Source organism: Vipera ursinii (assembly GCF_947247035.1).
Source record: "Vipera ursinii genome assembly, chromosome: 2".
Taxonomy (NCBI): Eukaryota; Metazoa; Chordata; class Lepidosauria; order Squamata; family Viperidae; genus Vipera; species Vipera ursinii.
The window spans coordinates 123,780,669-123,803,491 of NC_139513.1; the positions used below are offsets into that span (position 1 = coordinate 123,780,669).

Below are 22,823 nucleotides of genomic sequence, written 5' to 3' on the forward strand. Positions count from 1 at the left end.
GAAACGGGAGAGCGCGGAGCTCAGTGTGCATCAAGCACCGGGAACGAAAGGGGCAAATTAGTCGAGAGACTTGAGTGCCTAGCAGTCGGATAACGCGCCTCCTCCGCCAAAGAGCTTTCAGCAGCTGCCGCATCGCTCGGCTCAGCACCGACCTGCCGCCTGGCCGACCTCAGGGACCCGAGCAGGTAACCAGCTAGCATTGCTTGGAAAGAGGCGTCCAAAGCTTGGATGGGGTTTTCGGGCGTGAATGAAAAGAAACTGCAGGAAGCTAAAATGGAGCCTGCGCCTGGAGCGGTGCTCGCCGGGACGCAGGGCCCGAGTTATCTATCCTTGGGGTATTTCCCCCCCCCCAGTTGGGGTGAGGACGATGGAGGCATTGTAGATGGCTTCAAATCCGTTCCCTCCGTCGGCGAGGGATCTTTTCTTTCCAGACCAACCATCTTCCTCGCTCCTGCGTGGGGAGGGAGGGGAAACCGGTATTGGAGGCACCGCATCGCTAAGGTGTTCCATTTTCCCAGCCTCTTTATGCAAAGTGGATTGTGTAAGCCTGGGGAATGGCTGAAATGCATCTCTCTGGAATGGAAGTTGTGCTAATTTGGGGCGACATCAATTTCAGGTGCTTCTGAAAGGCAGCGATAGGCTGTGTGCGACGCGTCGAGGCCTTGGAGGCGCAGGAAAGTCTGTAATTAGCTTGCCTTATGAATGCCTCTTAGAACAAAGACCGTTGAACTTATGATGCCAGTTTGGGTTTGCTCTTCCTTTTTTCTTTAGGGGATGGAATGGGAAGCGAGGCTGTGGTTTGATCATGTCCCTTTTTAGAATCTCACCTTCCCTGCTGCCGCCCATAGAATGACAAGGATAAATTCTGGATAGACTGTCATTTTGTAGTGTGCCGATATGTTAAAATTAAGAGATGGTTTCTGAGCTTGTTGAATAAGGGGGAGGGGTGTTTCATGAGGGGAGAACTAAGCCTTTCTGCATTGGAAGTGCTCTGCATCCAGCCATTTTGGTATCAAGCAGGGAAAGCAGATATGCTGACGTACTAATATTTCTTTCTAAAGACCTAGAAGGAAATCTCTGGCTCTTATCATTTACATACAGTAGTATGCAGAAAGAGCTAAGACCTTAAATGCAAAAAATGATGTTCTGTGATTTTACTATGAGGAAATTGGGAGATCAGATAATCTTTGTTGCTCATAATCTAATAATTTGCTTTTTCTCAGGAAAATAATAAAAATAAGGGTTCTGTTTGATACAGAAAGAAATCTCCTTTGCTTCTGGACAAAATATGTAACTTATTGTTCTGTACTACAATATATCTGGGATCCTCCAACTCCTCACCATCCTTGCTCCATTGATTTTGAAAGCCTACAATTGTTTTAATGATGCAAACATGATTTGACATTTAAAATTGCAACTACATCATTTTATTAACACATTTTAATCTAGTGAATACAGTTCTCACATTTATCAAGTAACAAATGCATGCAACACTGAAACTTTTAGGCACATGTTTTATTTTAAACAGTAGGATAATGGATGGCACATTCCCATTATATTTTTTTTTTACCTGTAAATGCATTTTTAAGTATTATTGGCTTATTAAAAGTTTTCAAAAATGATTCTGAAGTGAATTCAACAGCATAAGCCTGTTATTTAGAATAATCTGAAAGCAATGTTAAAGTAGCCTTTTCCAATATTGAACGTTTATATCTTCTGGACATTTAACATTGAAGACATTGAAGACTAGTGCAACTCTTTGGTAGGTTACCTGGGAATGATGGAAACCATAGCTCCATCAGTATCTAAGGGCTGCAGATTGGGGAAAGCTGCTTTAAAGCTACAGGAAGTAAAAATAAAATTGTAATAGTTTAAGTTCCTTTTTGCCATTAAAGCCAGTGGAAACAAAGAACTTTAATTTCGTAGTCTACAAACAATTCATTCAGTGATGGCCCTAAATTAAAATGCAGTTTTTGTTGACTTCAGCAGTATTAATCTGTTTACAACAGTAGTTAAAAAAAATTAACAGTGACTTTTCTTAATTGTTTGGATTTTATTTATCCTTAGTTGAAATCCAAGCCACACATTATTAGTTCAATGGTATACGTACAACATGAGTTGCTTTTGAGTAGATATAGAGTGCACAGTAACAGACCAGCCCTGGTCTGCATTAGTAAACTTAGAAGCAAGTCTTACTCAGTTCAGTAAGTTTATCCATAAGAAATTTGTTTAGGGTTACAGTGCTAGGCTCTACTTGTAACCACAAGTAATCAGGAAGAGAAGCAATCTACATTCAATGAGTTTTTTCAGTGAACAATTTGAGGAACTAAGAACAAGCTGCATATCATTATAGAACTTCAGTTTACAGGAAATACAAGTATTTTAATGTAAATACTGGATACAAATAATAAAAATGATGTAATAGGTATATAAAATCTGGGCTGAACAATCTTTTACATTCTTAAAGTGGGCATGCTTGCAACAGATATCAATGCAAACTGTCATGGCCAGATTTGAAACACATTTGAACATATTTAGAGGTCACACTAAACTATAGCTTTTATTATAAACCAGTTGATAATGTCATTTAAACTATAGTTGGCTTAAAAGAATCCACCCTCATTATTCAACAGATGATAGTTCAGATAATACTGATGACTGTTTAACAAATTTTTAACAAGCTGTTCAGATTAATCACAGCTGAGGAGGTGAATGGCTTGTTAAAGATTGAAAAGTCTTCCTCAGAGTTATAAAATGGGGGAAGAGGATGAAGGCTTGTTTAAGAGGGAAATGGGTATTTGTGGCCCAGTAATATGGTTATTTTCTGTGCTGTCTTTAAATTCTTCTGGACAGCAGAGTAGTCCAAATTAGAATGGCCAGTTCCTTTGGAACTGGATAGCACTCGCTGCTGTGATACACTGTCTGTCCTGTATCCATTAAATTGGTCAGAACTTTGATATGATTTCCTTTTTTAAATTTTCCAGATATATTGCTTAGGTCAGACATGTCAAACTCAGGGGCCGGATCCGGTCCACGAAGTGGTTTCATGTGGCCCACGAAGCCATCCTGGAAACAGTGAGGGAACGGCCCCCACTGCCTTGGCCCTGGCCCAGAGACCCTCTTTCTGCCAGAGACCCTCAGATCTGTCCCACTCCTGCCCAGGCCCCCATAGGCACCCTTAATGCGAATGATGTAGAGCTGGCCATGCCCACCCAGTAGGCCATACGCACTCTAGCCACGCCCACCCAGTAGGCCATACCCACCCTGCCCCCTGAGGGCCTCAATGAAATTGAGTTTGACACCCCCGGCTTAGGTCATTCTAAGATGCAATATATTGGACTAGATTTATTTTTGTCCTGAATTAGCAGGCTCTTCTTAGAATATTTCATTATTTATAAGGAAATAAGGTTGGAAAGCCAGCCCCCTGAATTCTATAAGTGGAATTTGTACAAAGATGGGACCTTGTATTTCATTTTGGGCAGCAAAGTATTTTGGGTCATGACCAGAGGGACTCACAGCAGTTTCTAGATAATTGATTATAGTCATCAACTTAAGAAAAAAAAGTAATATATTTTACTTGCAGAAGTGAAATAAAGGCACACTGGGAAAACTTAAGAAATCCCCAAGGATACATTCACAGGTATTTTATATTATACAAGGACAGCTCATGGCCCTTTAATACATGCTTTGGCGAAAATAAATGTGAAGAATACCTGAATGCAATTTTTACCAAACTGGTATTTTTCAGTGGTATTGGAGACATTACCTTTCCAAAATTTCTTTCACTTGATTGGTTATAGTGCTGTGGTAACACCAGATTTGTTCAGGGAGCATCCCAAATGGTCCGAAAGTGCTCTGATGTATAAAACTGGCAATGAATCCTCCATTAAAATATGAATCCCTAGCTGATTTATGCAGCTGGGGAGGAGACACGAAGCTGGTTCCAGGCAGTAACATCTGCCTCTTTGAGTGACGGTGTCTTCCCCGCCGCTTTGAAGGAGGCGGTGGTGAGGCCCCTTCTCAAGAAGCCTGCCCTGGACCCAGCGATTTTAAATAATTATCGTCCGGTCTCCAACCTTCGCTTTTTGGCGAAGGTTGTTGAGAGTGTGGTGGCGCATCTGCTTCCTCTGTTCCTGGAGGAAACTGATTACCTTGACCCGTACCAATAGGGCTTCAGGCCCAGGTACAGCACGGAGACGGCATTGGTCGCGCTGCTGAATGATCTCTGGCGGGCTCGGGACAGGGGTTGTTCCTCTGTCCTAGTACTATTAGATCTCTCAGCGGCTTTTGATACCATCGACCATGGTATCCTACTGCAGCGTCTCAGGGGGTTGGGAGTGGGAGGCACTGTTTTGCAGTGGTTCTCCTATCTCCTGGGCTGCTCACAGTCGGTGTTGATGGAAGGGCAGAGATCCGCCCCGAGGCCTCTCGTTTGTGGAATTCTTCAGGGGTCGGTTCTCTCTCCCCTCCTGTTCAACATCTATATGAAGCCGCTGGGCGAGATCATTCGTGGTTTCGGAGTGGGGTATCACTTTTTTTCTCCACCCCAAACCAACCCAGTGATGCCCTCGCCGTGATGTCCCGTTGCCTGGATGCGGTCCGGGTCTGGATGGGGAGAATCCTGCCAAGACTGAGTGGCTGTGCGTACCGGCATCTCGGGTTAACCAGTCTATTCCACCTTTAATGATGGGGGGGTGAGGTGTTACCCCCTGTTGATAGGGCTCGCAACTTGGGCGTCCTCCTGGATTCGCGGCTCAGTTTTGAAGATCATATAGGAGCCATGACCAGGAGGGCCTTTGCCCAGGTTCGCCTGGTGCGCCAGTTGCGGCCCTATCTGGACCGAGATGCCCTACGCACAGTCACTCATGCGCTCGTGACCTCCAGGTTGGACTACTGCAACGCTCTCTACATGGGGCTGTCCTTGAGGACCACTCGGAGGCTTCAGCTGGTGCAGAATGCAGCCGCGCGAGTTGTGATAGGGGTTTCCCGATACTCCCATGTAACACCTCTGCTCCGCGAACTGCGCTGGCTTCCGGTTGCCCTCCGGGTGAGATTCAAGGTGCTGGTGATGACCTATAAAGCCCTAAATGTGCTTAGCAGTAGCCTTCATTCTATGTATATGCCTGCTTATTAGGGCTTTCACACAACCCCCAAGCGGCATTATTACAAAGTCAGCTTATTGCCCCCAACAATCTGGGTCCTCATTTTACCTACCTCGGAAGGATGGAAGGCTGAGTCAACCTTGAGCCTGGTGGGATGCGAACCTGCACTAATTGCAGGCAGCTGGTGTTACTTAAGGAGGCATTTTAATTGGAGTTTAACAGGGGTTTTATTTTATTCAAGGACTAAATTTAATTATTTTAATTGTTCTTATCTTTTGTAATTTGTATTGTTATTTTAAATTCCTTGTGAACCGCCCTGAGTCCTACGGGAGAAGGGCGGTATATAAGTCCAATAAACATAAACATAAACATTTATAACGACCAACTTTTCAAATACATATTTGTAATCCTGTCCTGAGTAGCTGCATAATTAATGTCTACTTTCTTTACTACATTCTTTGTCTATTGTCCCTACTTCCTGTGTTTACTTAATCTACATTCAAGGTTTACCTGCATGAGAATTATGCATGGACTCTCTGCTCTGCTTCCTGTCTTCCTCTACTATCCTATTTGTGGTTAATTTCAGATCTAGGCTGGCTAAGATATTGAGCTGTCAAAAGCAAAATAGTGACTATTTTCATCCTCAAGTCAAGATGAATAACGTCTGAACTTAGGACTGCTTTTAAAAATAATGTTTATTTTGAATTAATGGTATATACAACTATTCCTGTCCCCACCCACCCCTTGATACACCTACAGAAGCACATCCTTGCTTTTCTGTTCTTATAGTTCCTTTTCTTCTGTCCCATCTTTTTATGTTCTGCCAACTTTGGGGGATTTATTTTTTTTAATCTGTTACAATTGAAATACTAGCTGAGTTAATGGAAGTGTCATGTGGGCATCTGATGTATTTGTAGTGTTGCTTTGCTCTTCAAGCAAGCAATTCTGCTCCACTTGAGCTGCTCTCTCCTGCCTCTTTTCTTTTCCTTGGATAAGTTGTGGTAAAAAAGGGAGAACAAGATAGAGACAACTGAGATAGCCAAATTCATCAGCCCCACAGAGATTATAGTTCTGTTATCAAACAACATTCATAATCTGTGTGATAAATTAATCCATTGTCTGGAATTGTTTAATACTTGGAACCATTAATTGGGTTCAAACTATATGCTAAGCACAATCCATAAATTTAGTACATTGTGTAAATACATCTGTTAGGTCTTCCTATGTTTAGGTATCTTGTGTTAACATTGCCAGATTATATATATTTTACCTCATGTTTGAGAAAGCAATGATTGGCAACAGAAGCATAATTGCCTGTTGCCTGTTGCAGGCATGTGTGACATGCTCAAGGAAGGTAAAACAAGGGCAAGAAAAAGTTTCGAGCCTGGTAATAAGACTAGCCTTCCTGATTTGCCAATATAATACCTAATTTCACCTAATGATAGGGCTGAGCACATTTCATAGTTCTGGGTTCTGTTCCACCCAGAATCTTAATTCAATTGTTGCACCATTCTATTATAATTAAGCTGCAGTCACAACGTCATAGTTCAGACTATGTTTGGATCAGAGATCCCCAAGCACTACTAGGCCGTTTCCTCTTGGCCAGTGGGTCACGTAAGTGGCTGGCCAGTGCATGCACGCATGTGTGCATGCTCGTCCCCTGCCCTTGCGCCGGCACTAGCCGAGCTGCAAATCTCATGCCGGTGCTAGCCAAGCCACGAGCCTCTCGCTGGCACTAGGAGAGCTGCGAGCCGTGCACCGGTGCTAGGAGAGCCATGCCAGCACTAGTAGCCCCATTTGTGTACCGTACATGCTCACAGCCCCGTTCGCGCACACATGCAGCCACATTTATGTATGCGCGCATGCGCGCATAAAGGCACCTGTCCCTCCTTTTCCCACTGGGCCACCAACCTAGAAAGTTTGCCGACCCCTGATGTAGATCATTTGAAACCTCTTCAATGGATATGGTTGAAGTCTCCTAGACCAGGGGTCCCGAACCCCCGGTCCATGGACCAGCTCCAGTTCGCAGCATGCCAGCAAGCGGGTCGCACAAACAAGCAAAACTCCATCTGCGGAATGCTGGCAATATTCAAAACCACACCCCCTCTGGTCTGTAGAAAAACCTTTCTCCATGGCACCGGTTCCTGGTGCCCCAAAGGTTGGGGAACTCTGTCCTAGACCCACTATTTTCAAAATCAGACACCCAAATTGTCACTGTACATTGTTTTTTTAGTTCGTCCGAAAAGCTCAATTCTAATTGTACATTTCCTTCTGTTCGGCACCTGTGTTGATAACCTATCTGGTAACCATAGTGAATGTCATGTGGTCTAGCTATGTTATGAGTTAGTTTTGCTGTGTGCGCAAGCGTAAAAAAAGTTTTTCTAGTCTTTGTCCTTTTTCCTTTACTGATGAGAGAGGATGTACTCGGTTAGCTTTCTTTGTTTATATATATATTTCTTTTGTGATTAAAGGTTTTTAATATGCGTCGGGTTTTATTTTCTTCACCCACGTGCATTATGCATCATCTGAAGCACGGTCCATCGCCCTCTGATAGGAAGAATTATTTCTTGACACAAATGTCCCTAGAAGTTCATAAAGGGCATGAAGGGAAATGACTCTAAAACTAAATTATCCAGCAGGAGATACCCTTATGTTCTATATGGCAGAGGTCCCCAACCATGGAGAAAAGTTTTTCTGTGGACCGGAGAGTGTGTAGTTTTATGTGCTGCCTGCATCCCACAGATGGGGCTTTGCTTGCTTCTGCGGACCAGTTGCTGGCATGCCGCAGCCCGGTACCCGTCCACGGACTGGGGGTTGGGGACCTCTGCTATATGGTATAGAAATCTTGCAACATTTAAGGAAAGTAGCTCATTTCTAATAGCATAATTCTTTCACACCTTAAATTAGAAGTCAGCAAAAAGGTAGATTGGGATTTACTGGTAAAACATTGGGTGATCTGAAATTATCTGATTACCGTCTCTCATTTTGTTAACAATAATTATAACATTACTTCCTGTAACCAATTTAGATTGCTGTAATGAAGAAACTTTGAATAGCCAGGAATAGATTGTCATGTGGAAGGATTGTGAACTTGGCTTCATTTTAACACACAAAGCAATTATCTGAGTCCAGCACTACATAGAGGTACTCGACATTGACCCTCTTGGGTCACCGTTTCAGAGATATTTCCTTACCAGATTACTCGGTGTCTTCAATAATAGCAGAGCTTCTAATGTAGTGGAAAAGTTCTTCAAAATTTAGGGTGCTATTCAGAGAAATATATCTGCCTTGAAAGTAGCCCCCATTGAACTGTGTAGTACAGTCAGACCTCAGCAGTTTAACACAGGAAATATTCTCTTGATGTTTTGTATTAAGTATGTCAAAATATGTTTTATAAAATTCGCCAAATTTCAATTCCATAGGAATTGTTGGATGCAGTCCTCAACATATGGTGATTGAAAAACTAGTAAGCAATGACATTCCCAGGTTTCAAGGTCTGTAAATCAGTATTCAGAGAATGGATGACAAATGAAGGCTTTAGGAAAAAATACAGGAAAGAAAACATCATTTGATGTTTTCATAAAAACTGGGTGATATGAAAGTATTGCTTAAAACAGACATGTCAAACACAAGGCCCAGGGGCCGGATCCGGCCCGCGGTTTCATGTGGCCCATGAAGCCATCCTGGAAACAATGAGGGAACAGCCCCCACTGCCTTGGCTCCGGCCCAGGCCGGCCAGGAGTCAATATACAATTTCGTGGTGGTCATCTATGCTGAAATACATTCAGTCTTAGCTCCACAAGGCCATCTGGAAACAGTGAGGGACCGGCCCCTGCCACGTCGGCACTGCCCCCTGGGTGCACGCTGGGGAGGTATCACCCTTTGTAAGGAATGAAGAAATGCACCTTCGCCTGAAAGTGGCCAGCACATGGCCCTGCCTACTTCGGGCAGGCTAGGGGCTGGGCAGCGTTGCACTTCTCTTCAGATTCGTGCCACCTGGCTCAGCCTCTTGGCGCTGTGAGGAGAGTGCCCCACTGCCTGCTGAAACTGGGCAGGCTGGGGGCTGGGCAGCATCGTGCTTCTCTTTGGATTTGCACTGCCTGGCTCAGTCTCTTGGTGCTGTGAGAGAGCGCCCCGCTGCCTGCTGAAACCAGGAAGGCTGGGGGCTGGGTGGCATCACGCTTCTCTTCGGATTCGTGCGCCTGGCTCAGCCTCTTGGCATTGTGAGGAGAGCACCCCGCTGCCTGCCAAAACTGGGCAGGCTGGGGGCTGGGCAGCATTGCACAGGTAACATCGACTCTCACACTGCTCATGGCATCCCCTCCCCCAGAGCCCACCAAGCTGGATATGTGAAGTAGGCAAGGGTCAAGTGCTGGTCACTTCCAGGCGATGGTGCATTTCTTCATTCCTCATGAAGGATGACACTTCCCCAGCTGTGTTTCTTGCCTGTTTTTGTCTGTCCCTCATCTCAAATATTTTTCCACCACTCTGTTCTTAGGAAGGAAGGAAGGAAGGAAGGAAGGAAGGAAGGAAGGAAGGAAGGAAGGAAGGAAGGAAGGAGAGGGAGGGTCTGAGGGAAGTCCTGCCTTAGTTGTGCCCTGCTGCCCTTTCAACATCCCCTTGCCTGCTCCTCCTGGCCTATCCTGGGGGGTCTCCCATCCTATTGCTAAGGAAGCTTTGGATACAAAGCCAGGTCTCCTCACATGGAGAGGGAGTGGGCCTCCCTCTTGACTTTGCCCTCGTACCCATCTTGAGCAACCTGGCTAAGGAGAGCAGGCACAGCAGCTGGGTGCCCCTTGGGGAAGTCGGGCTAGGCTTAGTGCCATGGGTGCTTCAGGGCTGGGCTGGGCATTTGACCTCTGCATCACCATCCAGCACACACACACCCCGCATGGCCTGAAAGAAACAGTGAGGCTCCTCCAGGGGACCATGCCTTGGCACTTGCCCCGGTCCCATCTCGGTCTGCCAGAGACCCTCAGATCTGTCCCACTCCTGCCCAGGCCCCCATAGGCACCCTTGACACAAACAATGTAGAGCTGGCCATGCCCACCCAGTAGGCCACATGCACTCCAGCCACGCCCACCCACCCTGGCCACACCCATACAGCCCCCCAAGGGCAACAGCAATGCTGATGCGGCCCTCAATGAAATTGAGTTTGACACCCCTGGCTTAAAATGTAGAAAGATATTTCTTGTTCAAAAGAAATAGATCCAATGCAAAGGGAGATGCAGTAGCTTTGTAGTTAAAAAAAAGTCATACCCTTGTAAAGAAATTCATTTCCATGAATATGGAATTGTGATTGAATACTTTTGGGTAAGAATAAAAGCAGTGAGAAAAAAAATGATATTATTGTGGTTTATTTCCAGGTTACTGCCCAATGGTGGTGGACAATCTATTTCTAAATTAGTTGCAAAGTTTTCAAGAGGATATGTTCTAGTAGCAATGGACTTACCCTGATATCTGCTAGGAAACTCTCAGCTAGGGAAACTTTATGAGGATAACTAGAAGGAAAAACAGATTAGAATGAACTCAAGCAAAAGAGCAGAAACCCCTGCTTTGAAATCCTAACAGATAAATACGGTAAGTTGAAGCAAGATGGGAAACCATAAGCAGAGTTGAATCCCCACAAAGTGGCCACTCTGGTCAAGGCTAAAGCACTACACTTTAACAGGGACAAGGAGAAACTGGTTCAGAAAAAGAGCTACCAGGTTGTTAAAGGCCTGGAAACCTCTGAGGAATGGTTAAGAGTTGGGCATGGTTAGCTTGCAAAAGAGATGACAAGGGGAAGATGAAATATCAGTCTACAAATTTGTGGCTATCTTTTGCAGCAGGGGGCAGAGCTATTCTCAAGAGGCCAACATGTTGACATCGAAAAGGGGATTCATCCTGAATATTAGGAGGAATTCCTTGACAGTAAGAGTTGCTAAGAAATACTACTTTGAAGAGTGGTGAAAGTCCCTATCCCAGAGATGTTCAAGCACATTCTAAGTGCTTTCTTTAGAATGGATGGTTTAGTGGAGTCGGCAAAAAGCGAGATGTCTTTTCATTTCTAACTTATGAGTTGTATAATTTTATTTTATTGGCATATAGATACTTTATGAGAGCCTGTAGTGTATAACTATATCCTGAGGGTGAGAGCATTTTATAGAGGGATTGAAATCAGTGGCAATATTATTTTTGTTCAAAGTGTACCAGATGTCCCTAAACAGGTTTGGTCCTGCTTAGAACTTGGATGGTAGAACCTCAGGAAATGCCAGGTTGTAGTTTAGTTTGGGACATTTGAAAAACATTGGAAGCAGTGTGGTAAGCCTATTCTATGTTATTCCTAGAAAATGATATATCCATGTATTCACTAGAAACTGAACTTTGCTTAAAGGGGACCTTAAAAAATATCTGATGCCCTCAATAATGAAACACCTTTAGATACATGCTTAGCAGAGAGACCACATAAGCCAAAACTGCTGCCTGTCAGTTGTGCCCTGTATGCTTAGTACAAAGCTACCTAGAACTCTTCTATGTTATGGTGGAGGGTGTTATGGGGGCATACAATGCCCACACTCTTATTTAAGAAGATGTATGTATTGTATCCTCCCTTCTGGGAAGGTACTATCTTCATTACCCTTTCCAGCATACAGTGGATGTTCATTTGAATATCTCCAGTAGGACCATCCAACATAAAAAGAAGCAGTATGGACTAGCTTCATTAGTTGTGACCACTGTAACAGGTTACGTTGAATACAGCTAAAATACTGGAAAGAGATATAACTGCTTGAACATCTGGGCAGCTGTATCCTAATCTGTCTCTTTCTTCTAAGTTTGCCCCTGAAGAGTAGTAAAAGTGCCTTTGGATTTGCACAACTCACTGAGAGAAGAAATTGGATATAAATAGCTTTGCTGACATATTTATTGATAAGCCCCAAATGTTATCAGCATGTACTTTTGATCTGAACTTTAAATTTAAATAAAAAAATAAATGTTTCGTGTGCTATTTCCGTAGTCATTTTCAGTACAGGATATGTCTTTCAAACTCTCAGATATGTCACAAATTGTCATATTGTTATAACTTATTTTAATAGTCCAAAAGTTTCCTAATTTTACTTAATTTTAATTACAGTTAACCTCTTTGCACTCGCTCTTGCTTGGGAATATGCTTCATCTAATTCTAATGAGTCTCCTGAATAAAACATGTGTTTCACTATTTTCCAGTTCTTAATTTTTCTAACTAAATCATAAATTCTGTCAGTCCTTTGATACCCTTTAGGATCCTGAGCAGCAATTGTTCAGTTCCCATTCAGAATATGTCAGATAACAAAATGACCACAGTTATTAAATCCGTGGCACACTTAAGCAAAAATCAGCGGAGTGCAATAATTAGAACACAGTTGGCTTCGGAGTATGCTTCCTGGAAACAGAAGAGCTCTATAATATTATGCCCATTCTATTTGTTTATCATTTTTCACTTAGTCCGATTCTGCTCATTTAGAGTTTCCTGGTAGCTGCCTTTATCCTTTTTACAAGTTGAGCTATCCTCGTTGGTCTCTGCTTTTATCCTTGACTTTTCCAGATATTTGCACACCTGTTTGCTTTCAGACATTAACAGAATGACAGGGACCCTGGAGATCTTCTAGTCCAGGGGTAGGCAACCTCGGCTCTTTTATGACTCATGGACTTCAACTCCCAGAATTCCTGAGCCAGCTTGGCTGGCTCAGGAATTCTGGGAGTTGAAGTCCATGAGTCATAAAAGAGCCGAGGTTGCCTACCCCTGTTCTAGTCCAACCACTCTTCTGAGGTTCTCTCTTTAGACACTAATGCGAACCCATCTTCCCTCTCTCCCTCCTTCCATCTCTTCCTTTTTCTCTGCCTGTTGTACCATCATCGCTTTTTTGATGCTGTGACGATTAAAACAAAGGGAACAAGTTGTTCGTTTCATTCCTATGTTCCATTGTAAGTCAGTGAAATTTTTGCAAGAAGGGAGATTTGAGGAAGCAAAGTAGCATTCACTTAAACTGGGTGATGTCCCTCCAATGTGCTTCTGTTGCCAGTGAATAGATGAAGAAAAGGGGAAACTTTGCAGCACGATGGAAAGAGAATAGAAAGCAGAGGGATCCTGCTTCACTCTGCCTGGGAAGAAGGATGCCCAATGGCATATGTAAGGCTGGAGTGGCATGAGGACTTTCCATAAGAAATGGGTTGAGGCAAATTCATTGACTTAATAAGCCGCTGTTGAAGCAATCACAAGAGAATTACAAAATGGAAACTGCTCATCATCAGAGAATACAAGAGCCTGACAGTGCAAGTTGAAATGGCCGCACGAGGCAGCGGCTGGTCCCCGGAGGGAAGGCACAAGCCAGGAGTTGTTTCCAAAGGATGGCTTTGGTCGGAAAGCAGACAGTTTGGAGCAGACCTTCAAAATAAAAGCAGAGGGTGTACCTGTGGGGGATTGTGAGTCTGTGGAGGATGACAGCTTCTGATCCTGGGCTCAAGAAGTAGTGGGTGGCCCTTACTGGTGATGAGGCAAGCAGAAAACAAGGATCTGCCCTGTAATATGGAAGGAAGAGGCCATCACTGGTCACAATCTCCTTAGGCTAAATCCTGCCTCTATTTAAATAATTAAATTCACTGATTCATTGAGTAATGTTGGCACCTCACTTTTTTGTATGACTCACCCAGACCTTTAGTATGTGGTGATGCATACTTATACAATATTGTTCTGCTGTCCCACAAGTGTATCTTTAAGAGTTTGTTGTTTGTTAATTCTTAAATGGCCAGTGAAACATAAAACGTAAAAAGTTACCTTTTTTTGTTTTGCAATATTCACTGTTGCCTGGACCTGACTCTTGTTTTGCTTTTTTCTTTCAGGAAATCATTGAAAGATGGAAGACATAGTAATTGCCGGTATAGCAGGGAAGCTGCCAGAATCAGAAAATTTGCAGGAATTTTGGGAAAACTTGATCAATGGAGTGGACATGGTTACAGAAGATGATCGGAGATGGAAACCAGGTAAGTTAAATAATTTTTAGTTGATGGTAGAAAAAGAAACTTGGGAGGAAAAAGGTTTAATATGCATTGGATTAAATAAGCAGAAGCAGGAATCAAATGAAACCATTCTTTTTAAAAGATTGAATTGTTTTAGACAGTTTGATCAGTTTCCTATTTTATTTTGATTAAGAAACTAAGTCATTTCCATTTTTATTAGGGAGTTTCTGCATCCCCCTTAACCCTTGATGTTTTTCTTTCCTAATGCCCAGGGCTCTTATCATGATTATTTGGAAATCTAAGATGATTGAAAGGATAATTTCTGATTTCTCTACAGTCTAGTTTACAAACTGGGTAGTTTAATGAATACATTCCCCTACCATTAGAGAAAAAGGAAACTTTTATGGATGGAAGAATACAACAAATTAACAATGTTTAGGTGTCTGTTGCATTGATGTTATTGAATAGATCAAGCTTAGATACTTTTCCAAAATAAATGCAGTTAGCTATATTTGTGAAATAAGTTATTATTTATTTATGTAAATTTATTGGCCACCTAACTCCAGCAGACAATGGAAATGAATATAAGTTAGTCAAGATTTCTTAGGTATAACTACTTCTGAATCTATGACGAGTTGTGTTCTCCAGCAGAAAAATGCTTAAAGCTTGGATAGTGCTAAAATAACATCTAAAGTATTTTGTCTTTACAAAAAAAAATGTGGCTTTCAAAAACAGCTCTTACCAGTATTTTACATCTTGCTTCCATATTTACTTGGCCTGCTAAGATGTAAAAATAGTAGCGACATGCAAAATAAGTGCAATCAGCACCTGATTCATAATGACACCTTCTTATTCAAGTAATTATATACCACACAATGACTGTGATGAAATTCTTTTGTTTCTTTCTTTTTCAACTCAGGAATTTATGGACTGCCCAAGAGAAATGGGAAACTCAAAGACATCAGCAAATTTGATGCCACATTTTTTGGAGTCCATGCAAAACAAGCTCACACCATGGATCCTCAACTACGTCTGTTATTGGAAGTTTGTTATGAAGCCATTGTGGATGGTGGTAAGGAAAAGAGCTTGGAATTCTTTATTCAAAAAGCCTATTGACCTATGAACTGAATGCAAAAATTGCAGTTTAGATAAAAACGTGATCAGATACAGATTTATTCATGCGTAGAATAGACACAGGAAGACTGTAATTAGAAATTACTGATATCTTTCTCTAGCTTGGCCATATTGGTTTGATTGTGCAATGCATATCAAGAAACTAAAAAGATATGGCCCAAACTATTCTTTGTGGAAAGATTAGGTAGTTTGATAAAATAAAAGTTACAAACTGTAGTTGAGCCAGTCTGAAGGAGCCTGAGTGGATTTTGAAATAGTGTCACCATGTTTTTCAAAATTCCTCTTTGAAAATATTTATTAAAAGCAGCATGAGAAAACTATGTTATCATAAGAAAACAAGAGAGATAAAAAGAATGTGAAAGAAAGATTATACAACACTATTGCCACTAATAATTCTTTCTCAAAGTCTGTCTTTAAAAATAACTGGAAAATGGGTCACTGGGCAATGAGATGACCACAAATGTTCTTGAATACATGTTTACAATATGTTTGCTATAACCTGTGAATTAACGCTTCTGGTTTAATAATACATGCTTTGTAAGATATAAGAAAAGATTTGCCCATTCACTTTGGAAAGTTAATAGTGGCAGAAACAGTCTTCTTCCCTTTTAAGGGAATCCACTAGTTTGGTGAAAGAATATTCTTATTCCATGATCCAGTTAGATAGTGGCCCTGACTCCCAGGCGTGCTGGCTGCCATGGTGAGGATAAGCACCAGAAAGATTTAGGCTCATCTCCACCCTCAGCTATGGAAATTTACTAGGTGACTTTTGACCAATCCTTTCTCAGCACAACCTATTTCAGGGGTGTCAAACTGCCAGCTGGCCGAATGCATCATGCCAAAACCACACCCACCCATTGCCGGCAATGGAAAAAAAATTGCGATACGTCATGACACGTCACATGACGTTGCGAGTTTGACACCCCTGACTTATTTCATGTAGTAGTTACTGTTCGCAATAGGAGAAGGGAACACTATGAGCTCCTGATCAAAAAGCAACAGATAAATCTAAGAAATAAATATTATTTGGCTACAACCTTAATAAATGGAGCTTAGTACTGTGACATAATCTTCTTCTTACAATCTAAAAGTTCTTTCATAAATACATCTTTTCTGTTGTCCATTCATTCATCTCATGTTTCCATTAACTACTTGGATAACAAATATGCTTGATGTTCTTTTGAGTTTTTTGTCTTGTAAACCACAGGGAATTATATATGTCTTCCTCCTTTGTAGGTATTGATCCAACTACCATTCGAGGCACAGATACAGGCGTGTGGATTGGTGTGAGTGGATCAGAAGCTGCCGAAGCATTTAGTGTAGATCCTGAACTGTTGCTGGGATACAGTATGACCGGCTGTCAACGTGCTATGTTTGCCAACAGAATCTCTTACTTTTTTGATTTCAAAGGCAAGTGTGCAGAGTTACAGGTTACAAGCTTAATATTAGCAACTACCAGTAGCTATCTTGTGAACTGGTAATTCCTAAGTAAGGAATTTAGTTATAGGAATCCTGGCAATTTTATATGAGGGTTAAGATGGTGAAATATATAATTGAGGGCTTTTGGAAATTTTTCTGGGTGGCTTGCTGCTACAATAATTTGCAAAGCACAGCTGTTGACAAAGAAGTAGAGATTTGTCTTGAGGGTTGGAATCAGTTGGAAGAATGGGAATCCTTTCTTTTTTCACAAGAGAAGCAAACTGGGCAGGTTTGGCGGATAACTGAAAAAGTTATAAAGTTGGTAATCTGTCTTTTCATGCCTTGTATTTCCAAAGGACCCAGTATGTCCATTGACACAGCCTGTTCCTCTGGCCTTGTCGCTCTGGACAATGCTTACAAAGCAATTAGCAGTGGACATTGTGAATCAGCTCTTGTAGGTGGAGTCAACCTTATCCTGAAACCCAACACATCTGTACAGTTCATGAAGCTCGGCATGTTAAGCCCAGAAGGGACCTGCAAATCTTTTGATGCTGAAGGTAATAAAATTGTTTTTCTTTTTTCTTTTTAAATATATTTTATTAATTTTTTACAATAACAATCTTTCGTGCTTCATGAAAAGTGTGTTTTCTGGATTCATATATTTAAAACAATGATAATTAATTTCTACAATTAATTTGTTGGTAATATATTTCTTGATCCTCTCTTCTTCCTATAATATTCTCCTTTTGTCTACATTAAACAAATATAATTCTTAATATTTTCAGTACAGACCAAGTTGAATATAAACATTTTTAGTATTTATGCATATAACATCAACATATAACATGTTTTAATCAGCTCATTTCCATTGTATTTATAAAAGTCATCTTATTAAATCATTGTATGTCCTGTTTTCAAGATTCTTATTGAAGCTTAGCTTCCCCTCAGTATTCAGACCACTCTTATCAGTCATAATTTTCTCAAAATTCATTACCTTTAAATATCCAAACTTTTCATTTAAATAGACCCTCTCAATGTTTTAACATTTCATATATTCTAAAAGTATTATGCTACTTCTATATCTTATTCCTCTTATTATAGGGCCCCTTTACAAGCTTTATCTATTCTTTTGGCTATATTCCAACAATATTTAATCCTATAATACACCGTCTAATAATCTTTCTCTAGGGCCTCTTTATATCCAAACTTTGTGTGTGTGTGCACGCATGTGTGTGTGTATTAACCATATTCAATCTGATAAGTTGAATCACGTCTGTTGACTCCAACTTTGATCTTCTTTTGCCAGGTCGCTTTCCAGATCACTTAAGTTTAGCTTGTCAGGTTGTATTTTTGTAAGTGTTATTGGGGACAAAAAAGACAAATCAAGTAAGGTATCAGGTTTTTGTCTCCCACATTTTGATGATTCTTCTGACAGATCTTTAATCCATTTTATTTTTTATCCTCAAATTTGTTTTGAAGTCCTGGACGATAAAGCATCTTTTTTGTCTTCTTTGTTATAGTAAGGTTTTACAGATTTTTTTGTATTAAATTGTAGTTTTCTTTATTTGTAGCTTTTCCACTTAAGTCACATTCATTTAATTTATATTCTGTTGTTTGATTTGTTTGTTCATTCTTTGTTGTCATTTTTTATTTATTTTTATTTATTTTAATTCCATTTATATCCCGCCCTTCTCCGAAGACTCAGGGCGGCTTACAAGCTTAGCAGTAGCCTTCATTCTATGTATATGCCTGCTTATTAGGGCTTTCATACACCCCCCAAGCGGCATTATTACAAAGTCAGCTTAATTGCCCCCAACAATCTGGGTCCTCATTTTACCTACCTCGGAAGGATGGAAGGCTGAGTCAACCTTGAGCCTGGTGGGATGCGAACCTGCACTAATTGCAGGCAGCTGGTGTTACTTAAGGAGGCATTAGCCCACTGCTCCAGCAAGGCTCCATTTTTTGACTGTCATTTAGTTGTAGGTTTAAGTTAGAGATATGTTCGTTTATACTGTCAAACTTATTTCTAATCTCATCATGCTTTGAAACAATTATCATTTGAATCTGTCGCAGCATTGTTTATATTTTCTCCTGGAATGTATTTGTATTGTCTTGAGTCATTGTTCCTACGGATCTTTGAAGCTCCAAACTGGGGTCTTCAGGAAAATGTGTTAGGTATGGTTTTCTATTACTTTTAGATAGGTATATAACATCCATTTTATCTCTCCACTCTAAGTAATAATCTTTTTAATTAGTTTTATCAAGCAAGTCCATCTTAAAATCCAAACAGCCAAATCTTATGTAGTTGTTATCTTTATATAATGGTTTTATAATCCAGTACGTTTCCAATTGTCAAGGCACCACTGAAAACAATATTTTGTGGCAGTTGGCTTCTTCTCAGGGGTCCTGTAATTATCAGCCAGTCAGGATTCAGTTCAAAGTATTTGACCATCTAAAAGTTTTCCAGTAATTTCTCCTTTAGAAGATTAGCCAAAGGCCAAAATTTTTCTTTCTTTGCAAACAGTTCTTAGGTTAGGATTTAAGAATGCAGTTCAGCGTGCTTATAATCCCAGAAGGTCAGCAGTTTCCAAACATATGTAGTTTCACTCAGTAGTAGATAACTCAATGCTTTGTTCTCAGCTGTTTTTTGCTGTTTCTAGGCGTCTTGCCAAATTCTGGGTCAATGCTGCTATAATTTTCTCTAATCCTCCCCTAGATGTCACTGTTCATTTTTCAGCTGCTTCTTGGGGAAGTTTTCCAGGAAATCAGATATAAAAAGGAGTTGTTGGGGTACCCTTCTTTCTTTGCCACCTCTCTGGGGCGACTTAGACCCATTAAGGGTCCCCTGGCAAGGCAAAACTAGCTGCGGGGTACGGAGGTCAGCAATCCCGCAACCGGGTGCTACGGTGCAAAACCAGAAGTCATATAAGATTGTTTCTGTCACTGTTAAATATTTAGGTCAAATGTTATAAAGATTTTAGTATGGGAATAAAATATTTGTTTTCAGAGCTTTCTTTTAATCAGAAAAGCCAAAGAAGCTGTATGTGTGTGGTTTCTCCCCACTTCAAGGCTCTTTAGCAGTAATGAATCAATTTTAATTGCCTTTTTAATTTGAGAACTATTTGCGAGGTTCAGATCAGGCAAGGAAGCTACCAACAGAGAAAGAAGACTTTTTTGAAGTATTACTTGCCTCTAGTAATGTTATGTTGCTTCTTCTCCATAAATTGCAGCTTTGATAAGAAAGCTAGAAAGTTATAAAAATTCAAGGGACATATGTGATTCCATAAAGTTTGGAGAATGGCAAAGAAATTATATGGCAAAAAAACCACTTAGAGCTTAGTTTGTTTTTAGTAAATATATGAAATACATTTAAGTTTTAAAATACAGCAAAAAATGAGAGAACATTTAGAGCAATCTAATTTGCAAGCTAATTCTATATTTTTCTTGTTAAGAGAATCCTTTTAAATGAATACTTTAAAAACCAATACTTTATAATTAACTTCAACTAATTTTAGAGTTACAAAAGAAGGTTTAATGTGATGGCCTCCAGATTCTGGTGATGATAAGCATTTTACATAGAGACTACAAGGAGAATTAGTGTAAATGGTAAATTTTAAATATGCATATTTGAGATACATTTAGTAACAGTTTTTCCTATATATGGTAAAGTTTTTTGATTGGGACAAGATTTTATAATACGATTTTCTCTGTAACATTTAATATACCATCAAAATATGTTAGGGAATGTTACTAATTTTCTTATAAAATTAATACCCATAATAATTAAATATCAGAAAAACAGAATTGTGGCCTTTATGCCAGACTATTAGTAAAATTATGGAAAATAGGGTCTATGCCAGTGTGATAATCAAAAGAATAAGCCAAATTGGAATAATAGAACATGGTGTAAGATTCTTGCGTAAATTTATTCTGTTAATCAATTATTTTCTGTAACTTTCTGAATAGTGACAACTCTAAAAATATGTGGAATTGAAAAATCTCCAATCTTAAATATGAGAATGAACATGATTTAGTATTTTTTTCCATTTTGGTTGCCCAGCACGTTTGAAAACAAAGATTAGAAATCCAAGTATTAAAACAGGAATATAGTCCGAAGTTGTTACTTTAATGGTTCTGGATTTTTGCAGGGAATGGCTATTGTCGCTCTGAAGCAGTTGTAGCTGTGTTTCTGACTAAGAAACCAAAAGCCAAACGGATTTACGCTACCATAGTAAATTCTGGAATTAACACAGATGGATTTAAGGAACAAGGTAAAATATCATTCCCTTTCTTGGAAGTTCTAAGGTTTTAACAATTACCATGCAGGAAACAGAGCAGTGTTCTTCTGGAATTAGAAATGTCCATACCATATTTTAATCAACTGGTATTTCTCATTGGTTCCTGTTTTGGTATCATCTACCTCACTGGTGTGTACACTGACTATTAACAGCTCTCCAGAACTCCAGAAAAATGATTCCTTTAAGAGTCTCTCTCTACAATCATCCAGCAATTAATGTAGGCTACTAAAGTTTGCAGCAGAAGTTGACACCTCATCATAGCAGCTACCTCTTTCCCTCCTTACTTAGAAAAAAATGAATGAATGTCTGAATATTCTGCCATTTTAAAAATACAAGGCCATATAGAAAAACTCCTGGTACACAGACTGTGTGTGGCCTCAGAGCCAACGTTTATGCAAACTTGTGATAGTCTCTCCACAGGAATTTAATGGCAAAGTTGAACAATGAGACCTGTTGATTTTCAGTAAGAAATAAATGAAAATAGGAACAGTAAACTGGAGATTGGCTTAACACGCCTATAATATTTAACTCCCAAATCCAAAAAATGAACAAGGTAGAGCAATTTCACAATAATAAAAGCCTCAGGTGGAAAGGCCCTTATAAGAAATCTTTCCTTGTGAAGCATGAAAACAACATCCCAATGAATGACTCAGCATTCACTGAGTCACTGAGAGCATATCAATGTTTCTGTGCTACCTGAGAAATTGCTGGTTTCTAAAAAGTTTTGCAAGTTGCCTTTTTTCTGTTTGCAAAATTGAATATTTTACATGAATTCACCATAATCATATGTTCTAGTAAACTTAAGTTTTTTGAATATTCAAAGCACTACACACGAACAATTCTGGTTAATCCTTATATTACTAGATATAATACATAGTAGTTATATTCCCAGGTTAAATTGAGGGTTTCTTAGTGGTTTACATTTGTACTCAATTATGTTTCTTTTAAAAATATTAATTTTAAAATTTTGCAGAGAAATGTAGCATTTATGTCACACCCTAATAGTACAATTATACATACCTAATTACAAGGACCTAATAAATTAAATGGCCTCTTCCAAGTGATTTGGTATAGGATTGTATGTTAAGTGAGGAAGTTTTGATACTTCATATAAGATTGAGAACTAATGGTTCTTCTTACTTTAGGGGTAACATTTCCTTCTGGATGGATGCAGCAACAGTTGGTCGGTTCTCTGTACAAAGAGTCTGGAATTAAACCTGAAGAAGTAGAATATATAGAAGCCCATGGGACAGGCACAAAGGTACATTCTATTTCTACTTTGATTCTTTTCTTTTGATGTTCATTGTAATTCTCCTACAATTCTGTTATCTTTTTTTGTAGGCCTCTAGCTTTAACTAGAAAAAAATAGATTTCTGATTTAAAATTTTCACTGGAGGAGACATTCTCTTAGCAAACCATGATCCACCCTGTTCTTTCATCCCAATATTTCAGTAACATTCAAATTGGTTCATAATTTCAAAATCTCCCTAATGAATATGACCAGAGTAATACTGCAAGATTTGGACTGCGTGTAAAGAATTATTCCCATCTTAGATATGCATGCTGGCTCCCCACTAGGCTCAATCATAGTAGTCTGTACCTTCAACCATATTACCTGTGTATTCAACTTTATAAGAAAACTAACAGAATGAAGCAGACATTTGTTAACTCTGAAATCTTCCAATGTTTCTTTTATTCTTAGGTTGGGGATCCACAGGAAGTGAATGGCATTATAAATGTCTTTTGCCAATCAGAGCGGCCACCATTGTTGATTGGATCAACAAAATCTAACATGGGCCATCCAGAACCAGCTTCTGGTCTTGCAGCGTTAGCAAAGGTGAAGATTTTATACTTGTCTCATTGTATATGTTACTCACACTTGTGTTATGAATGA

General features: G+C 40.1%; 1 protein-coding gene across 1 annotated transcript in view; it reads left to right on the plus strand.

Annotated features, from left to right (window-relative positions):
• Positions 1-22,823, plus strand: part of FASN (fatty acid synthase) — a 62,792-nt gene continuing 39,969 nt past the window's right edge. The window contains exons 1-8 of the mRNA XM_083352986.1: positions 1-185; positions 13,962-14,102; positions 14,998-15,150; positions 16,449-16,622; positions 16,988-17,188; positions 20,780-20,902; positions 22,075-22,190; positions 22,632-22,766. Coding sequence (XP_083209112.1) covers positions 13,976-14,102; positions 14,998-15,150; positions 16,449-16,622; positions 16,988-17,188; positions 20,780-20,902; positions 22,075-22,190; positions 22,632-22,766 — 1,029 coding nt within the window. The 5' untranslated portion in view covers positions 1-185; positions 13,962-13,975. The remainder of the gene's footprint in view (positions 186-13,961; positions 14,103-14,997; positions 15,151-16,448; positions 16,623-16,987; positions 17,189-20,779; positions 20,903-22,074; positions 22,191-22,631; positions 22,767-22,823) is intronic.